At 33.1% G+C, this 14,279-nt stretch overlaps 1 protein-coding gene across 3 annotated transcripts in view; it reads left to right on the top strand.

Annotated features, from left to right (window-relative positions):
- The window catches only part of LOC123561867 (atrial natriuretic peptide receptor 1-like), a 60,246-nt gene that overhangs the window by 32,907 nt on the left and 13,060 nt on the right, over positions 1-14,279 (top strand). For 2 of the 3 annotated variants that reach the window (XM_053552807.1, XM_045354534.2), the window contains exons 7-13: positions 2,678-2,813; positions 4,657-4,765; positions 7,522-7,643; positions 7,990-8,071; positions 9,761-9,866; positions 11,317-11,394; positions 13,214-13,411. In XM_053552807.1, coding sequence (XP_053408782.1) covers positions 2,678-2,813; positions 4,657-4,765; positions 7,522-7,643; positions 7,990-8,071; positions 9,761-9,866; positions 11,317-11,394; positions 13,214-13,411 — 831 coding nt within the window. The remainder of the gene's footprint in view (positions 1-2,677; positions 2,814-4,656; positions 4,766-7,521; positions 7,644-7,989; positions 8,072-9,760; positions 9,867-11,316; positions 11,395-13,213; positions 13,412-14,279) is intronic. The other variant, XM_053552808.1, reaches the window with a different exon arrangement.

The following is a 14,279-nucleotide window of genomic DNA, read 5'->3' as shown; positions in this document are numbered from 1 at the left end:
TAGAGAGCATTCTTTAGAGGAACGTGGTGCAGAGGCAATTTTCGTAAGTAATTTAACCGAGTTTAGAGAGCATTCTTTAGAGGAACGTGGTGCAGAGGCAATTTTCGCAAGTAATTTAACCGAGTTTAGAGAGCATTCTTTAGAGGAACGTGGTGCAGAGGCAATTTTCGCAAGTAATTTAACCGAGTTTAGAGAGCATTCTTTAGAGGAACGTGGTGCAGAGGCAATTTTCGCAAGTAATTTAACCGAGTTTAGAGAGCATTCTTTAGAGGAACGTGGTGCAGAGGCAATTTTCGCAAGTAATTTAACCGAGTTTAGAGAGCATTCTTTAGAAGAACGTGGTGCAGAGGTAATAGCTAAATGTCTTAGGAAATTAAACTGAGTTTGGAGAAAAGCCTTAGGAGAGAACGCGATGCAGAGGTAATTTTTTTTGATCTTAGGTAATTACGATTGGAGAACAGTCTCAACGGAAAAAGCTGAGATAATATACTTTGTCTTAGGAAATTAAACCGAGTTTGGAGAACAGTCTCAAACGTGAAAGTGGTGTAGAGGTAATATCCTTTTCCTTTGGTAATTAAACTGAGTCAAGGAAACTGTCTTAAGGAGAGCGTGGTGCTGAGGTAATGGGGTAATATCTTGTGTATTTAGTAGGGATGGGAACGAATACTGAAATCAATATTCGAATATTCGGTTTGCCATATTCGAATATATTCGAATATTCGATTTGTTTTAATGGAAGCTTTAAATTCTTATTAAGTGATTAGCACAACGTATTCATTTGTTTAAAGCGTGGATCATCGTACGTAATAAGGCCAAAAAATGTTTGTTTCGGGTAACTCGATCCTACCTAGCAAAACTCGCCGATCCTAGCGTTTTATTTCACGATTCTGTCAGTATAACCATGAACAGATTTAACTAATTCAGTGTTTTAGCTTCAAAATGATACAAAAAAAATCAAAACGATTATAATTTAGACCGTCGCAATTTTATCTAAAATAGCAGGTCGTCCCATTTAAACACGTGACGCGCTGTTGTATTACCGCCGCCATTATGAAAATTTTCAATCGGCGTGTAAAAATCGTCGTGTAAAAAGCAAGTAAGGCAGACTTAAACCTCCTTCAACATAAACTTATGCATCAAGCATATGTTATTTCTTGATTTTATTATAAAGTACTTCAAAATTTAATTCAAATACGGCCGATGGCGGATGAAAACAGATTCTGCGGATGGTCTGAAACGTCGTACAAAATATTGTGAAAAGATCGACAATATCTACAAGTTTGGTATTGTTTTCGAAAAAGAAATTCTACAACTTGTTACATAAAACAGGCGCCAATAAAAATGAACAAATGATAAAAAGATATCACATTTACGCCTAATACAAACTGTTAATCCGTAGCGATGACCCCAGGTAATTATGCATTGCAATTTTCTTGTTAATTGGACATCTTTTGACATGCATCTGACACATTGACGCCTGTTGCAAACTGTTAATCCGAAACGATGGCCCCTGCCAATTATGCATTGCTGTTTTCTTGTTAACTGGACATCTTTTGATACGCGATAAACAAACATGACATGGTTTTATTCTGTAGAATTAGCATGCTCATATTGCCCAAAATCAATGATACTTATTTTGGAAATAAAAATACAATAATTTACGAATATTCGAATTTCTTTTTCATATTCGAATATTCGACCGATTTTCGAATATTCGAATAATCGTTCCCATCCCTAGTATTTAGTAATAAAAAACTGAGTTTAGAAAACATTCACTTTAACTTCAAGTTTCTGATTTAATGTTTCATATTGTTATCGATCTTTGAGTCAGCATATTTGAGTTTGTTTATATGTAATTATTAATATATTATGATTATATTTAAACACCTTTAATAGCCCCTTAGACTATAATCTTTTGAACGTAGCCGTATCTTTCGTCGAAGAAGAAACCTGAAGAATTTAAATGTCTGACTTATCAAAAGACTCAATACAGTTGCGCTGTATTTGGTTTCTTTCACCTTGACACAAACACACTTAATGACAATCATAATCAGTACAAGAAGGTTTCTTTCACATGAATGACCATAAATCAACTGTTTAAGACTCATTGCCGTTTTTAACGTAGGCTTTCTTGAAGCACTAAATCATTTAACCGGCATAAAAGCAGTGTGCATTTCTCCATAAGTGTACGCAAGATCGTTTTCTGAGCTACATATCGCGTGTTTTTATACTAATGAGGTATCGTTGCTGAAAAGGTTTTAAACTGCCTAATGATTGTGGCAAATATAAAATTATCTAATGCCCCAGAAAGACGAAATTGATAATAACGTCATTGCCTGTCGAGAGTCCATCCGCCTGTGGTTAAATATAGAAATACAAAATACGTGGGTACTTGCTTCAAATTCTGCAAATTTATGGAATGTCTTATCTGATATTCTTAAAAACATGTTGTTTTTTTAAATGTTAGTTGTTTCAGATATTTATAGAATTTAGTTTTCCGGCACATTTGGGCAGTTAGAAAATATCCCATTTTAGTTCATTGTGTCACAAAGAAGTGGTATTCGTTACATTTCTGATACAAAAAAAAAAAAAAAAAAAAAGAATTTGAAACCTATTTTATGATAATTAAGACTTGGGATTCATTATTGAATAATGACACAGAAATTTATAATTTTAGATCGGTATACATTATGGCATGATATATGACGCAGTTTACTTGTATGCTCTGGGTATGGACGCGGTTATAGGAAAAGGCGGCGATCCATCTGATGGTAAACTAGTCATAAACCAGTTGTTACATCATTCATTTCAAGGTTTGTTTATATTTTTAATAGTAAGACAAACATGTTGCATTATGTTAATATGGCAAAAGAATTTGACTGCTTATATTTTTTTAATTTCACTGTTTTGAGTAAGGTTTTGGCACAGATAGTGAGGACTTTTACACTTTAAAGAGAGGTTGTATGTAATTAATTGCGTAGACTAATTAATAAATTAACAACATTTTGTGCAAACTACAGACAACAGGGTGGAACAAAACCACCACTTCTTGTTTTTACTTTCCATTTGAAACGAAGTTCATTTAAAGTTTATAAATGATTTTATTTTTATGTCAAAAATAGACAGAACAATTATCCAAACAGAGAATATGCATTAGTACTTGTATAAAGAAAAATGCTACTTTCAATACTGCACATGAGTGTTATTCAGTAATACTGCTGTGTTAATCAGTATATACAACTTCCTGATGAATATATGATAAAAATGTAGAAAATAAGATTTAAGTAAAGAAAAAAAGCATATTTTGTGTTCATAACAGAAAAAAAAAATAATGTTTTACCCAAATTATAAACAAAGGCATTTTGACCCATAAGGCAAAATTTAATAACGTTTCATGCTATTGAAATCACTTTGTAATTTATTCGCTTTAATTACTGACGGAGAGTTACAGCTAAAACAAATATACACTTTGTATGATATAGAACAAAAGATTCCTTAATTCTGTATACGTTAGTACTGAAGAGTATTTCGCTGTATTTCGCTTCAATTTTCTTTGTGTACTGTACATGTCGGTCTTGTTTCTAAAAAAGAGGCCGCTGAAGGAAATACATAGGATCAGTGAAACAGACCTTTGAAATAGGAAAAATTCTGAGTTTGTTTTTGAGAATATGAAAATAAAGCGCAACAAGCAAGTATTTGCTAAATACCTCGGGATAAATTCCAGAAAGTACAAAGTTTTTAAACCGGGTAGCGTGATATGACAACTGTTCTTAGTTTTTAAATTACATAATTCATACGTCTTTAAATGTTAGAAAAAAGCAAAAGGTTAGCAGATAAATATTTTATATGCCTGAAAAGCCCTTGCTTTTTTATCTTTCTGCGTCATTGCGTCATACCTTTTCTAAAATATCATACAAGTCCATGTAAATTACATGGATACATCTTGAATTGTGTATACTAGTTTTATCTTTTGATAAAAGTGCTTAGAGTCACACTGCCCCGGACGGGCTTGCGGATGAGTTTCGGATTCCCGTCCCCGGATTGCTCCGGATTGTTAGGGAAAAATGGGGTTTGGCGAATTTGTTACGTTATAAATCTCTAAATCAATCGTAACAGAACCTTAAATAATCTTATTAGAACCGGAATAAAACCGTAAAAGCTCGTATCATTTCACCACAGTGATTGTCTTCCAGGCTGTTGCGATCTTTTAAGATCTTTTACGATCTTTTCAGAACTGTAACGGATTTATAACGGCTTCCTTACGGATATATTATCCGTGGACAATTTTGAGCATGTTCAAAACATTGCAACCTTGCCTCCGATTTCTGAACGGATACACCGGATGACTTACGAAGAGCTAGGAGTTCTACGGATGCGTTACGGGTTGTTACGGGTTCTATCCGGAACTCATCCGCAAGCCCATCCGGGGCAGTGTGATTGTAGCCTTAAGTGTTTGCCTGTGCAATGCTTTACATTTTCCGGTATTACAAAATATTTACCTTTTCTTCTATCATACTAATATCTTGTAACATAAATGTGACGGTGTGACGTTTAACCCCATAAAAACAAAACAGAACAAAAATAAATTAAAAAGCAATGTACTCCGAAAATTGCAAATCCTTGATTATCGTTATTTTTTAACTACTTTCCTTATAGGTATTACTGGGAAAATACAGATAGATACAAATGGTACACGACGAACCAACTTCACTTTGCATAATATATTCCACGACACATATGTGACAGTTGCTCAGGGAAACACGAGGTATGTATGACTGTATCTAACTTTGGTAAAAGAGGCACTCACTTTGTATATTATACAATATGACACGTACGTAAAAACAGTCGCACACGATAATACGAGCCACGTATTTAATTTGAAAAAACAAAAAAACGGTACAAGAAGAAACGACTTCCAGTTGCATACTATAAAATGTATCCAATGACGCGTAAATAACAATCGCATCTGAAAACACGAGGTACGTATTTAATTTTGACAGTGACCTTGCAATTGAAACAGTTTCTTATCAATAACTGTAGAACAAACGCCATTTAAACAATGCCTATTATCTGCAGATGCTATCTGTTTTAAATCCAATAGGTCAAAGGTCAAAATCAACGCTTACAAAACTGCATACTACAACAATACTGGTGCAAAAAGGGGCTATTTGTAGGCTACTGTGAAACAAACAAAAAAACAACAACCTAAAAGCTAACAATTTAAATAAAGGGCACTTCTTATTGTCAAAAAGATGCATGCTCAGTAATGACGATATGAATACAACTGATTAAGCCAGTTCCAGATGCAAACACAAAGAAAGGCTGGAAATGTCTTCCTGTATTATTTTTTCATATCCGGACTTGCTACTAAGAGAAACAAATGCATCATAATCAAGTTTCCATATTAAGCATTGCATTTGTCAACAAGTGACAGACATAAGGAACAAAAAGTGCAACATGCAAATTAAATTCTACATTATCCGAGCTACATAATTATTTTCTTTGAAGTTGATTGGACAATTTGACATTAATGGCGGAATTAAATGCTTCATTTCTGTCTTTTAAAGCTGATGCATTACGTAAACAAGAAATATCTTTAAAAATGATGGTCGGCGAATTGTAATAAGGAAAGAAGTTTATGATTTTTCCATCTAACATTCATCTTTCATCTAACATTTTTGAAATTGCAAAACTAAACACCGCACTTTAACAATTTAAATGGTTCTCTTTTAATTTTTCGCAAAGGTTTCGTAGGGTTGCAATTTTGTTTCGTTTATCCTTAGACGAATAATTACAGCAGTGGTTTGATGAAGATTCATGAAGCGGTTCATGAGAAGAGGTCATTAAACGTGTTTATATTTTTAGCTAAATTGGTCCCTATCCCCATTTGTAACAAAATAGCAGGAGACCTTACGATATTGTTACACATGGAGTTTGATAAAAATCCATTACATTTTAGTGGTTAATGCGAAGAAAGGCATATCTACTTTTAGCTATAGTGGTCCCTAATAGGGCCCAAGTTCCTATATAAATAAATTTGGAAGAGGACCTTATAATGATGCTCCAGACCAAGTATGACAAAGATCCACCAAGCTGTTCATGAGACGCTGTATAAAGGCATTTCTAGTCTTAGCTCTAGCAGCCCCTAAAAGGGGTCAAATGTCCCAGATGAACAAAGTTGGCTGCGGGCCTAATAAAGATGCTACAAATCAAGTTTGAATAGAATACATGAGAAAAAAATCAATTAAAGGATTTTTTTAATTTATTATTTTTATTTATTTCTAAAATAGGCCAACTGATCCCGCTTTAACAAATAGCATATTCGCTATTCATGAATCTTTGGACAATGACGTCACACCTATAAAAAAGTGAAGGTCAAGCAAAACATACAATCGAATTATTTCAATATTTCTGTTTCATAAGCAAAGTTTGACCGTAGTCATATCACATAGATAAACTGTATGCAGCGTACCTTCATTTTAGTGTAATGAGATTCAGTCATTATATAGCATATATATAATAAAACAGATTTCAACTGAGTTCAATATTTGCATACCATACTAAAGAAAAATATTCATATATAATAAATCAGTTAAATAATTTATAACAAATATATCAAAGCAAAGAGATACTCATTTTAATATGCAATCTGAATAAGTCACAAAAGCAAGAAACCTTTTCATATACATACGACAATTGTAACAAGGAAAATCTTTTAAAAAGCACTTCTCTACATAAAAGTTGCTACATAAAAGACTCTTATCACACCCTTATTCATGTGATACGCAGACCGTATTCAGCTCTTTCTTTAATTTGACATATGTTGGTATTTGAACAGGTTTTTATCATATTTATTAAACTTACTTATCATCTTGAGATATATCAATATTCTTGCTAAATATACTGAGCCAAAGTTAGCTTTAAAACTGTGAACAGCGTCGTTTAGGATAAACGCTTTGTCTACATTTCACTCAGCGTAGCACAATCAACAGAGTGAAAGAAATTGACACTCTCGTCCAATCAGAGTGTTGCATAAATCTTCCATTTTGATAAATTATCTATAATGCGTTATCAAGTAGTTTGATTTTCAAACTGAAGTCACGTGGCATAGGTAACGAAAACGAATTTAGACGGCGTTCGCCGAAAAATGAACAGTGTCATTAAATGTTCATTAAATTCCAAAGAAGGTTTCTTGCACAATGCACATTTTTTAACGGCAGTCATCTTAAAAAGTTACTTGTTTCCATTTACAATACTGCTTTAAAACGTACGTATATAATAAATGTACACGGGAAAAATTCAATGATTTTAGAAGGGTAGATGGAAATGGATGAGTATTCATAGACTAACTGAAACAAATACTTTCAATATCAAGAGTACTTGTTATATATGAGTATATATTCATTTTGTATTGCACATGATATCGAATATGATAATGCTTAGGCTAATAAGAAATTTATATTGATGAAAGGGCGGAATACATACAGGATAATTATAATGATAGTTTTCACTACATTTCAGTATTGGAGGCCTAACGTTTGTTCAGGATACTGTCATATACTGGCCAGGCGGTACGGCTAAGGCACCTCTAGGACGACCTGTCTGCGGTTGGGACAGCGAATACTGTAGCGAAACCGACGACTGTAAGATTTTATATTGTCCTATATAATCAGTGGTGAAATAGGAAAGGAGTAAAATGCTCATTTAAAAAGATTAGAATCATGTTGAAAGTTAATGCAAATATTTTATTTCTGGATTCAATTTCAACTTTTTTAGATTTCTGTCATATTGAAATCATTATGTTACTGAATAACAAAACCATTTTAAACATTTCTTCAAACGAAAGATTTCAGAGTTACGTTTTTACAAGCTGAATACAATATACTGAAACAAAAAAAGAAACGAGTATTCTGTAGCCACATATCTTTAAACAAGTATGACGGTTCAGGTTACGAGGGAATTAGGATATATTTCAGATATCCCTTTCAGACATTCCAGTGTTCGCCGCTGTCGGTATGGTAGTATTGATGATTGTTTCAGTGACTTCCGGTATGGCGATATTTCTATACAAGTAAGCCTCTATTATACATTTTATATAATTGCAATCTCAACAAACTCATTTGAGCCAAATGCAAAATAATAATCACCGTGATTTTACGTAATAGTTAAGGTAGTAAACCCACAGTGATAGTCGGGACTTTTCCCGATTATTAGTAGTTTGTTTGGGCACATGTACGGCTGACGAATACCATTTTTAAGATAATGGAAATTGCCGAGCGCAATTGCGGGCCCAAATTATTAAAGCTGTCAAATTTTTAAAGTTAACTACGTCATGTATTTTAATAACTTGCTATTATTTCACTAATGTCTATTTATCAAAAAGAATGTCTCACAAATTTTGTAGATCGTGGAAAGAGGTACACAAACATTTATCATATTAGCATTTACGCAATCTCGTGTTATACAACAAATTCATCAAAGTCTTTGGGACACAAAATCTTTCACCATATTAGTAAAGCGTTAAGAGCTATAGCCTAGCAATACTAGAAAAGCAAACATTTTTACAGAGGACTCCTTTAAAACTAGTTTAAAGTTAATAGTCAGATTTAAATGTGTTTTAAACAAAATGGCATTATCCCCTATACACCGTACCATTCCCGTTGAAGTGACAAATAAATTCTTATCATCACATACATCTAAGAATGTTGCATACTGCATTTGGAAAAATCTGTATGTATATGAAAGAAACAATAAAACAGACAAAGGCGACAGCATAGTGACAGGGCAACATTTGTGATATATTCTTGTAAACCATACTATATACTTAACGAATAAAATAGTATTCACAACTTAGGCCGCAGCGAGTACAATAGCCCACGGACAAATAACAACACCAAATTAATAACTATTTTATTATTCAGCTCCGCATTTGTTCCCATCAATTAGCCTATCAAATTGATTGAATCCCGTACTGATAATGTTTTCACACTTTGTTCCTGATTTTTGGCATTTGGCTCCGATGTTCTCATATTGGTTCAGCTGAGTTTGGTACTGCCTTACTGCCTGTTTCATATAATATTTACGATGTACTTAATATTGTGGCCGGTATTGCGTGTTTAAATAATGATATACACTTATTGAGTGTTTACCGGTCAACCTTTATATCTATGCCCGAAGTCCGAAAGACCCGATGCCAATGGATAATTGATAAGCAAGTAATTCATTAAGTGTTTTATTTTCTTATTATATTAGCAAACTTTAATGTTGAACTTAAGACCGGTAAATAGCCCAAACTGCGGATTATTGACTTGGAAATTTATATAGTAAATCATGTATTAATACATACTTAAAATCTCTTTTTTTTAAATCCTAAAATGATATAAACTCTGTGAGAATGCAGGACTTAGTTGCGGTGACTTTCGTGATTGCGTGAGTTTGAGAATGAAGTTTTGAAATTCCTTCTTTGCTTTTCATATTGAGTTTTTACTTTAAAAAAAAAGAAAATTTAAAACTATCAAGTCCTCCTGTTGAACAAAGCCGCTCTTGTGAATATGCAAAATAGACAGACACTTTATTAGGAAGACATTTTGCAAACATATAGCTTGCGTGAATATCTACCTTAATGATGTAATCCAAAGAGCCGTTCATTAGTTCATTAACCTTATTATGTTCAGACGCATTTTTATCGCCTACATCTTTAGTCCTGCATAAGATTCCTTTATACAATGCGTGTGAAGTTTCTTTAAATTACTTCTTCCAGGAAGAGGAAATATCAAGAACGAATGGAAAGCATGTCTTGGAAAATTTCTTATGATGATATTGACTTTAAAGTTGGCTCGTACGGCGGAAGCATTTACGGAAGTAGAGTGAGTAAACGCTTTAGTGGTAAATTTGGTAACAGCTTTTAATTTATCCCTTTAATTTGATCTTTTTTTCTCTTCATTTAGGTAAGCTTTAATTATAAGGAAAATTAATTAACTCTGCAGCCTAAGTAGAAGACATTTCTTTCTTACCTACCTACCAGCCAGGTAGTAGAAGGAAACATAAGTCTGCAGACTAAGGAAAATAAGACATGGGAAGCTTACTTTTGTTTTGTTTTATTTTACTCGTCTACACAGTTATCGTTCTTTCAAAGCCTAGAATTTGGACTTAGTATATTTTTGAACTATTTACTTATTTCAGGAACAAATCATTTCCAAAGAATTTGTTTTTACTACATGGGTTGGTCTTATATTTCTGCTCTGTAAGCTACCGAAATATGAAAAACAAGTTGTTCCCTCTAGAAACGAGAGTTATATTTGTATAGAATTTATCTACGTCTGCTAAATGTTTGTATAGATTAAAAAAATCTTCCTTCCAACCAAACCTGTTTCGTTCTCTGTGTGTAAGCATATTTACTTTGTTCTTGTTATGTTTATGAATTACTGCTACTCATCAAATAGTCTTACAATTCAAAGCACTGTTGACATTATAAATGAAAGAGTCCCGTCAGATTTAGATCTTTCTAGTCGTTAGTTTCAACACAAACGTTTATTTGCCAATCGAATGATTTAAATATACAATGGGTTATCATCGGTTCCTCAACATACATTAACATAGCATCAAGTCAAGCTTAGTTTAAACTGGACGTGTGTAATATAAATGGAATACGACGTGTTGCTCTTCCCATTGCCCCTCATGGATAGACTCAATCAAATGTCATTCAGTCATGTTGTTTGATAGCCTTTGATGCTTCAAAGAGATCTTAATATAAGAGGCTTGTTCAGTAGTCCTAGTCAATGGGTCATGAATCCATACACTGATTCTAAATAATAAAGTTCCGTTTAAACTCGGGACACTGCGTGTATGGAGTGTTGAATATTTCATAACAACTTAAGACTGTTTAGGCTGATTGGACTTTATGCTTGCAAAGGACTTTCGTTTAGATTTAATAATAAACTATTGTTTACAAATATGATATGAAAAATTAAAATTATTTTCAACTGTTGCTGGAGACGAACTAATGGATCCCAAACCTGTTTAATCGTTACTGGTTATATTTTCACTGAACGTTGGGCTTTAAAGTCATATTTCCAGTAATCACATATCGATGCCATATTTCTTTGTGTTAACTCCATTTTCCAAAGTCAGGATGTTTTTGAATTCAACCATTTCACATCTCCGTATATGTATTACCTTTGTTTTTTTTGGTTGTTTTGTTGGAATGCCTGTCCGCTCTCCCATCATTTTACAACAATAACCAAATTTAGCATGCTTATGTTTCTTATGTTATATCCAGCTTTTGTGTTTTATTTGTTAAATTTTCTATTTTCGTAGTTACATTTAGGTGGATTGTCATCCAAAAAACGAGAAAACCCACCATCGCCATGTATGACACAGATTTCTCAGTACTCAGTAAGAATCATTATCATTTTCATTATCTTTATGTTCCAGACCCATTACTCAGTAAGAATTTTTATCACTTCCATTGTAGTTTTCATTCCAGAAGGCATAAAATAGTTTCCAGCACTCAGTAAGAACTAAAACGACTTCCATTTTTAATTTTGTTCTAAAGGATATATAATAATTCCCGGTATTCCATGAGATTGTTTATCACTTTTATTACACTTTTTTATTCTGGAAAGCATAAAATAGTTTCCATTACTAAGAAACAAATATTATCACTTTTATTGTATTTTTCATTTCAGAAGGCATTTCTCAGTAAGAATTATGACGACATTACTTCCTTTTTCTTTTTGTTCTAGAGGGCTTAAAATAGTTTTAAATACTCAGTAATAAATATTACACTTCTATTATCTATTTGTTAATAAACTAGATGTGCTTGTAACATCTTTACCCTTACTCGAAACAATTGTCGGGTTTACAAGGTTACATGAATATATGGCACACTCATAAATAGCTGTAAAGGACCCTTGTATTTTTGTCAATTTTGTACGACAAAGGACCATTATGTCATCAATCACTTCATCTTGTGCTTTTACAAGAATTTTTTTAATTTCATTGCCACCTTCCTTAACCTTTAGCCTGCTATCGGCAAGTGATTCGGCCTTTGCGACTAGTGCAGACCAAGATCATGGTCTGCACTGTTCGCTATTCAGTGAGTAACGTTTTAGTGATTATCCCTTCAAAAATTAACTGGTACTGTCCAAATTGAATGATGGACTTGTCCATTTTAAAAATTTAGCAGGGTAAAGGATAAAGAATATTTTGTAAAAGGCATCCGTTTTGTTTAGTTACTGTTTAGAGTGTACCAAAATTGATTAGAAAGCGGAGAGATATTGTTTTAATTTATCCATGTGATCCGTCCTTCCTTCCGCAGACACATCTTAGTAACAGATAGTCACACTAAGGTGATATCTTTTTGTATGTTTGTATTCTCTTATTGCTGATACCCTGTGAATAGTTTATGATAAAAAATCAGGTTGACTAGGGTTTTTGTCCTCTCCATTAATTAAAACGTTCATTTTTTTTGCAGTTATTGTTCTTTTATTGATTCAAACAAACTTCAGATGTATGTTTTGTATGTTTAATGTTATGTGTGAAAACAAATCAAAATTACCAGGATTGTTGTCCTTTGATAAATAAAAATGTTTATTTTGATATTGTTAAGTATGATTTTTTTTTCCTTTATAAAAACCTTTAGGTTACGTTTTATGAAACTGTTTGTAGTATTTGAAAAGTGGTTTCCAGCGCAGTAATCAGAATTGTTAACATATGACCAGGATTGTTTAATTGATTAGAAACTCTATGTTTTGTCCATGCCACTGGTTGCTAAATTTTTGTAATATTTAGTTTTATTGAGGTAATATTTGTTGTAAATGTTATATTTACCTGTAGCTGCTTCCCTTCACATGTTGTCAAAATCAAGGTTTTTTGTTAGTGTGTTTGTCTCTTATTTAGCAAAACTTTCAATCAATTTGTGGATGTCATTTCTAAAGTAGATAATCTTTATCTGATATTACTTGTTATTGTTTGCATAAAATGGAGAAGGATGCTTTTACAGCAAAAGTTAGACTTGACATACTTACAATAGAGTAGTTTCTCTTACATTTCAATTTCTGTCCCTTCATTGCCAAATCTAGTTAATTTTATGAGACTGTTTTCAAGTACTTGAAAATATATAATGCATTTAATTTTTGTTATCATATGTGGTAGTCTAATATAAGAGAACCTATTTTCTGATTGTGTATTTAACAGTTTCCTGTTATTCCAGGGAACTTTCTTGTCGAGAAGATCCAAGTCTAGAGAGACTGTAAATGAGGCCGTGAGAGCTACTAGTGTAGATTCCAATATATCCAGTGGACAGTTATTTACCAAAATTGCCAGTTATCGAGGGAAACTACTGGCGATTAAATATATCAACAAACAATATGTTGCTGTTTCAAAGCCGCTAATTAAGGAAATCAACGAGGTGAAGTACAGTTGAACTTATCTTAGCGACAGCCTCTTGCTTTAAGCGGTAACTCAAGAGAACGACACAAATCTTTCTGTTTAAGGGATGTGTCTGCTTGATACAAGTTCAAAATGTAGCAAAAAGACAATTTAAGAAATTAGCTGACTTCAGCAGCCAGGTTGTGCCGTTCCCTTGGTAGTCTGCTTAAAACAGGTATGACTGTAGTTTCAAAGTTTACTAGCACCGTATTCCTACTTGGTTTCTGTGTTACGTCATTCAAAGAATAAAATACTGTGAAATCATTTAATTTCGTGGGCATGAAATTTCGTGGTTTTGGTCAAAACGGCTATTTCGTGGGGGTATGAATTCGTGGATTTCAACTTTTGAACATAAAATTAATAGGAATTTTACTTGTTCGTTGAGATTAAATTTCGTGGATTGACTCAACCACGAAATCCACGAAAATTAGTCCCCCACGAATATTAATGATATCACAGTATATGAAATATATGAGCTTTAAGTGACACATCCTTTTCTACCAGCATTAAACCATAAGTGTGTTTAGAAACAAGTTCATGGATTTGAAAACAAAATTGCACTACTCTGATGTCTTTTTAGCTGCTGAAAACAGATTAAAACACTTTCTCATTCTTCTAGAGATGTTTTAGTGATGTTATTTACAGCCGACTTAAGACTCTAGGACATGGCAATTTTGATATTGTATTTAGTAATATTATAAAACTTCTTATTCAAAGGCGTTATGACCACACTACCTTGAGGCACACTGCATGATACGCATATAGCTCTTGAAAAGATGGACACGGTCTGTTCCTCTTTATTTGTATCTATCGGGATGACAGGTGGAAGACTCATTGATATACACTGA

This window comes from Mercenaria mercenaria, chromosome 10 (assembly GCF_021730395.1).
Source record: "Mercenaria mercenaria strain notata chromosome 10, MADL_Memer_1, whole genome shotgun sequence".
Lineage (NCBI taxonomy): Eukaryota > Metazoa > Mollusca > Bivalvia > Venerida > Veneridae > Mercenaria > Mercenaria mercenaria.
The sequence above is the reverse complement of the archived record's forward strand: the minus strand, read 5'-3'. Positions and strand labels throughout refer to the sequence as shown.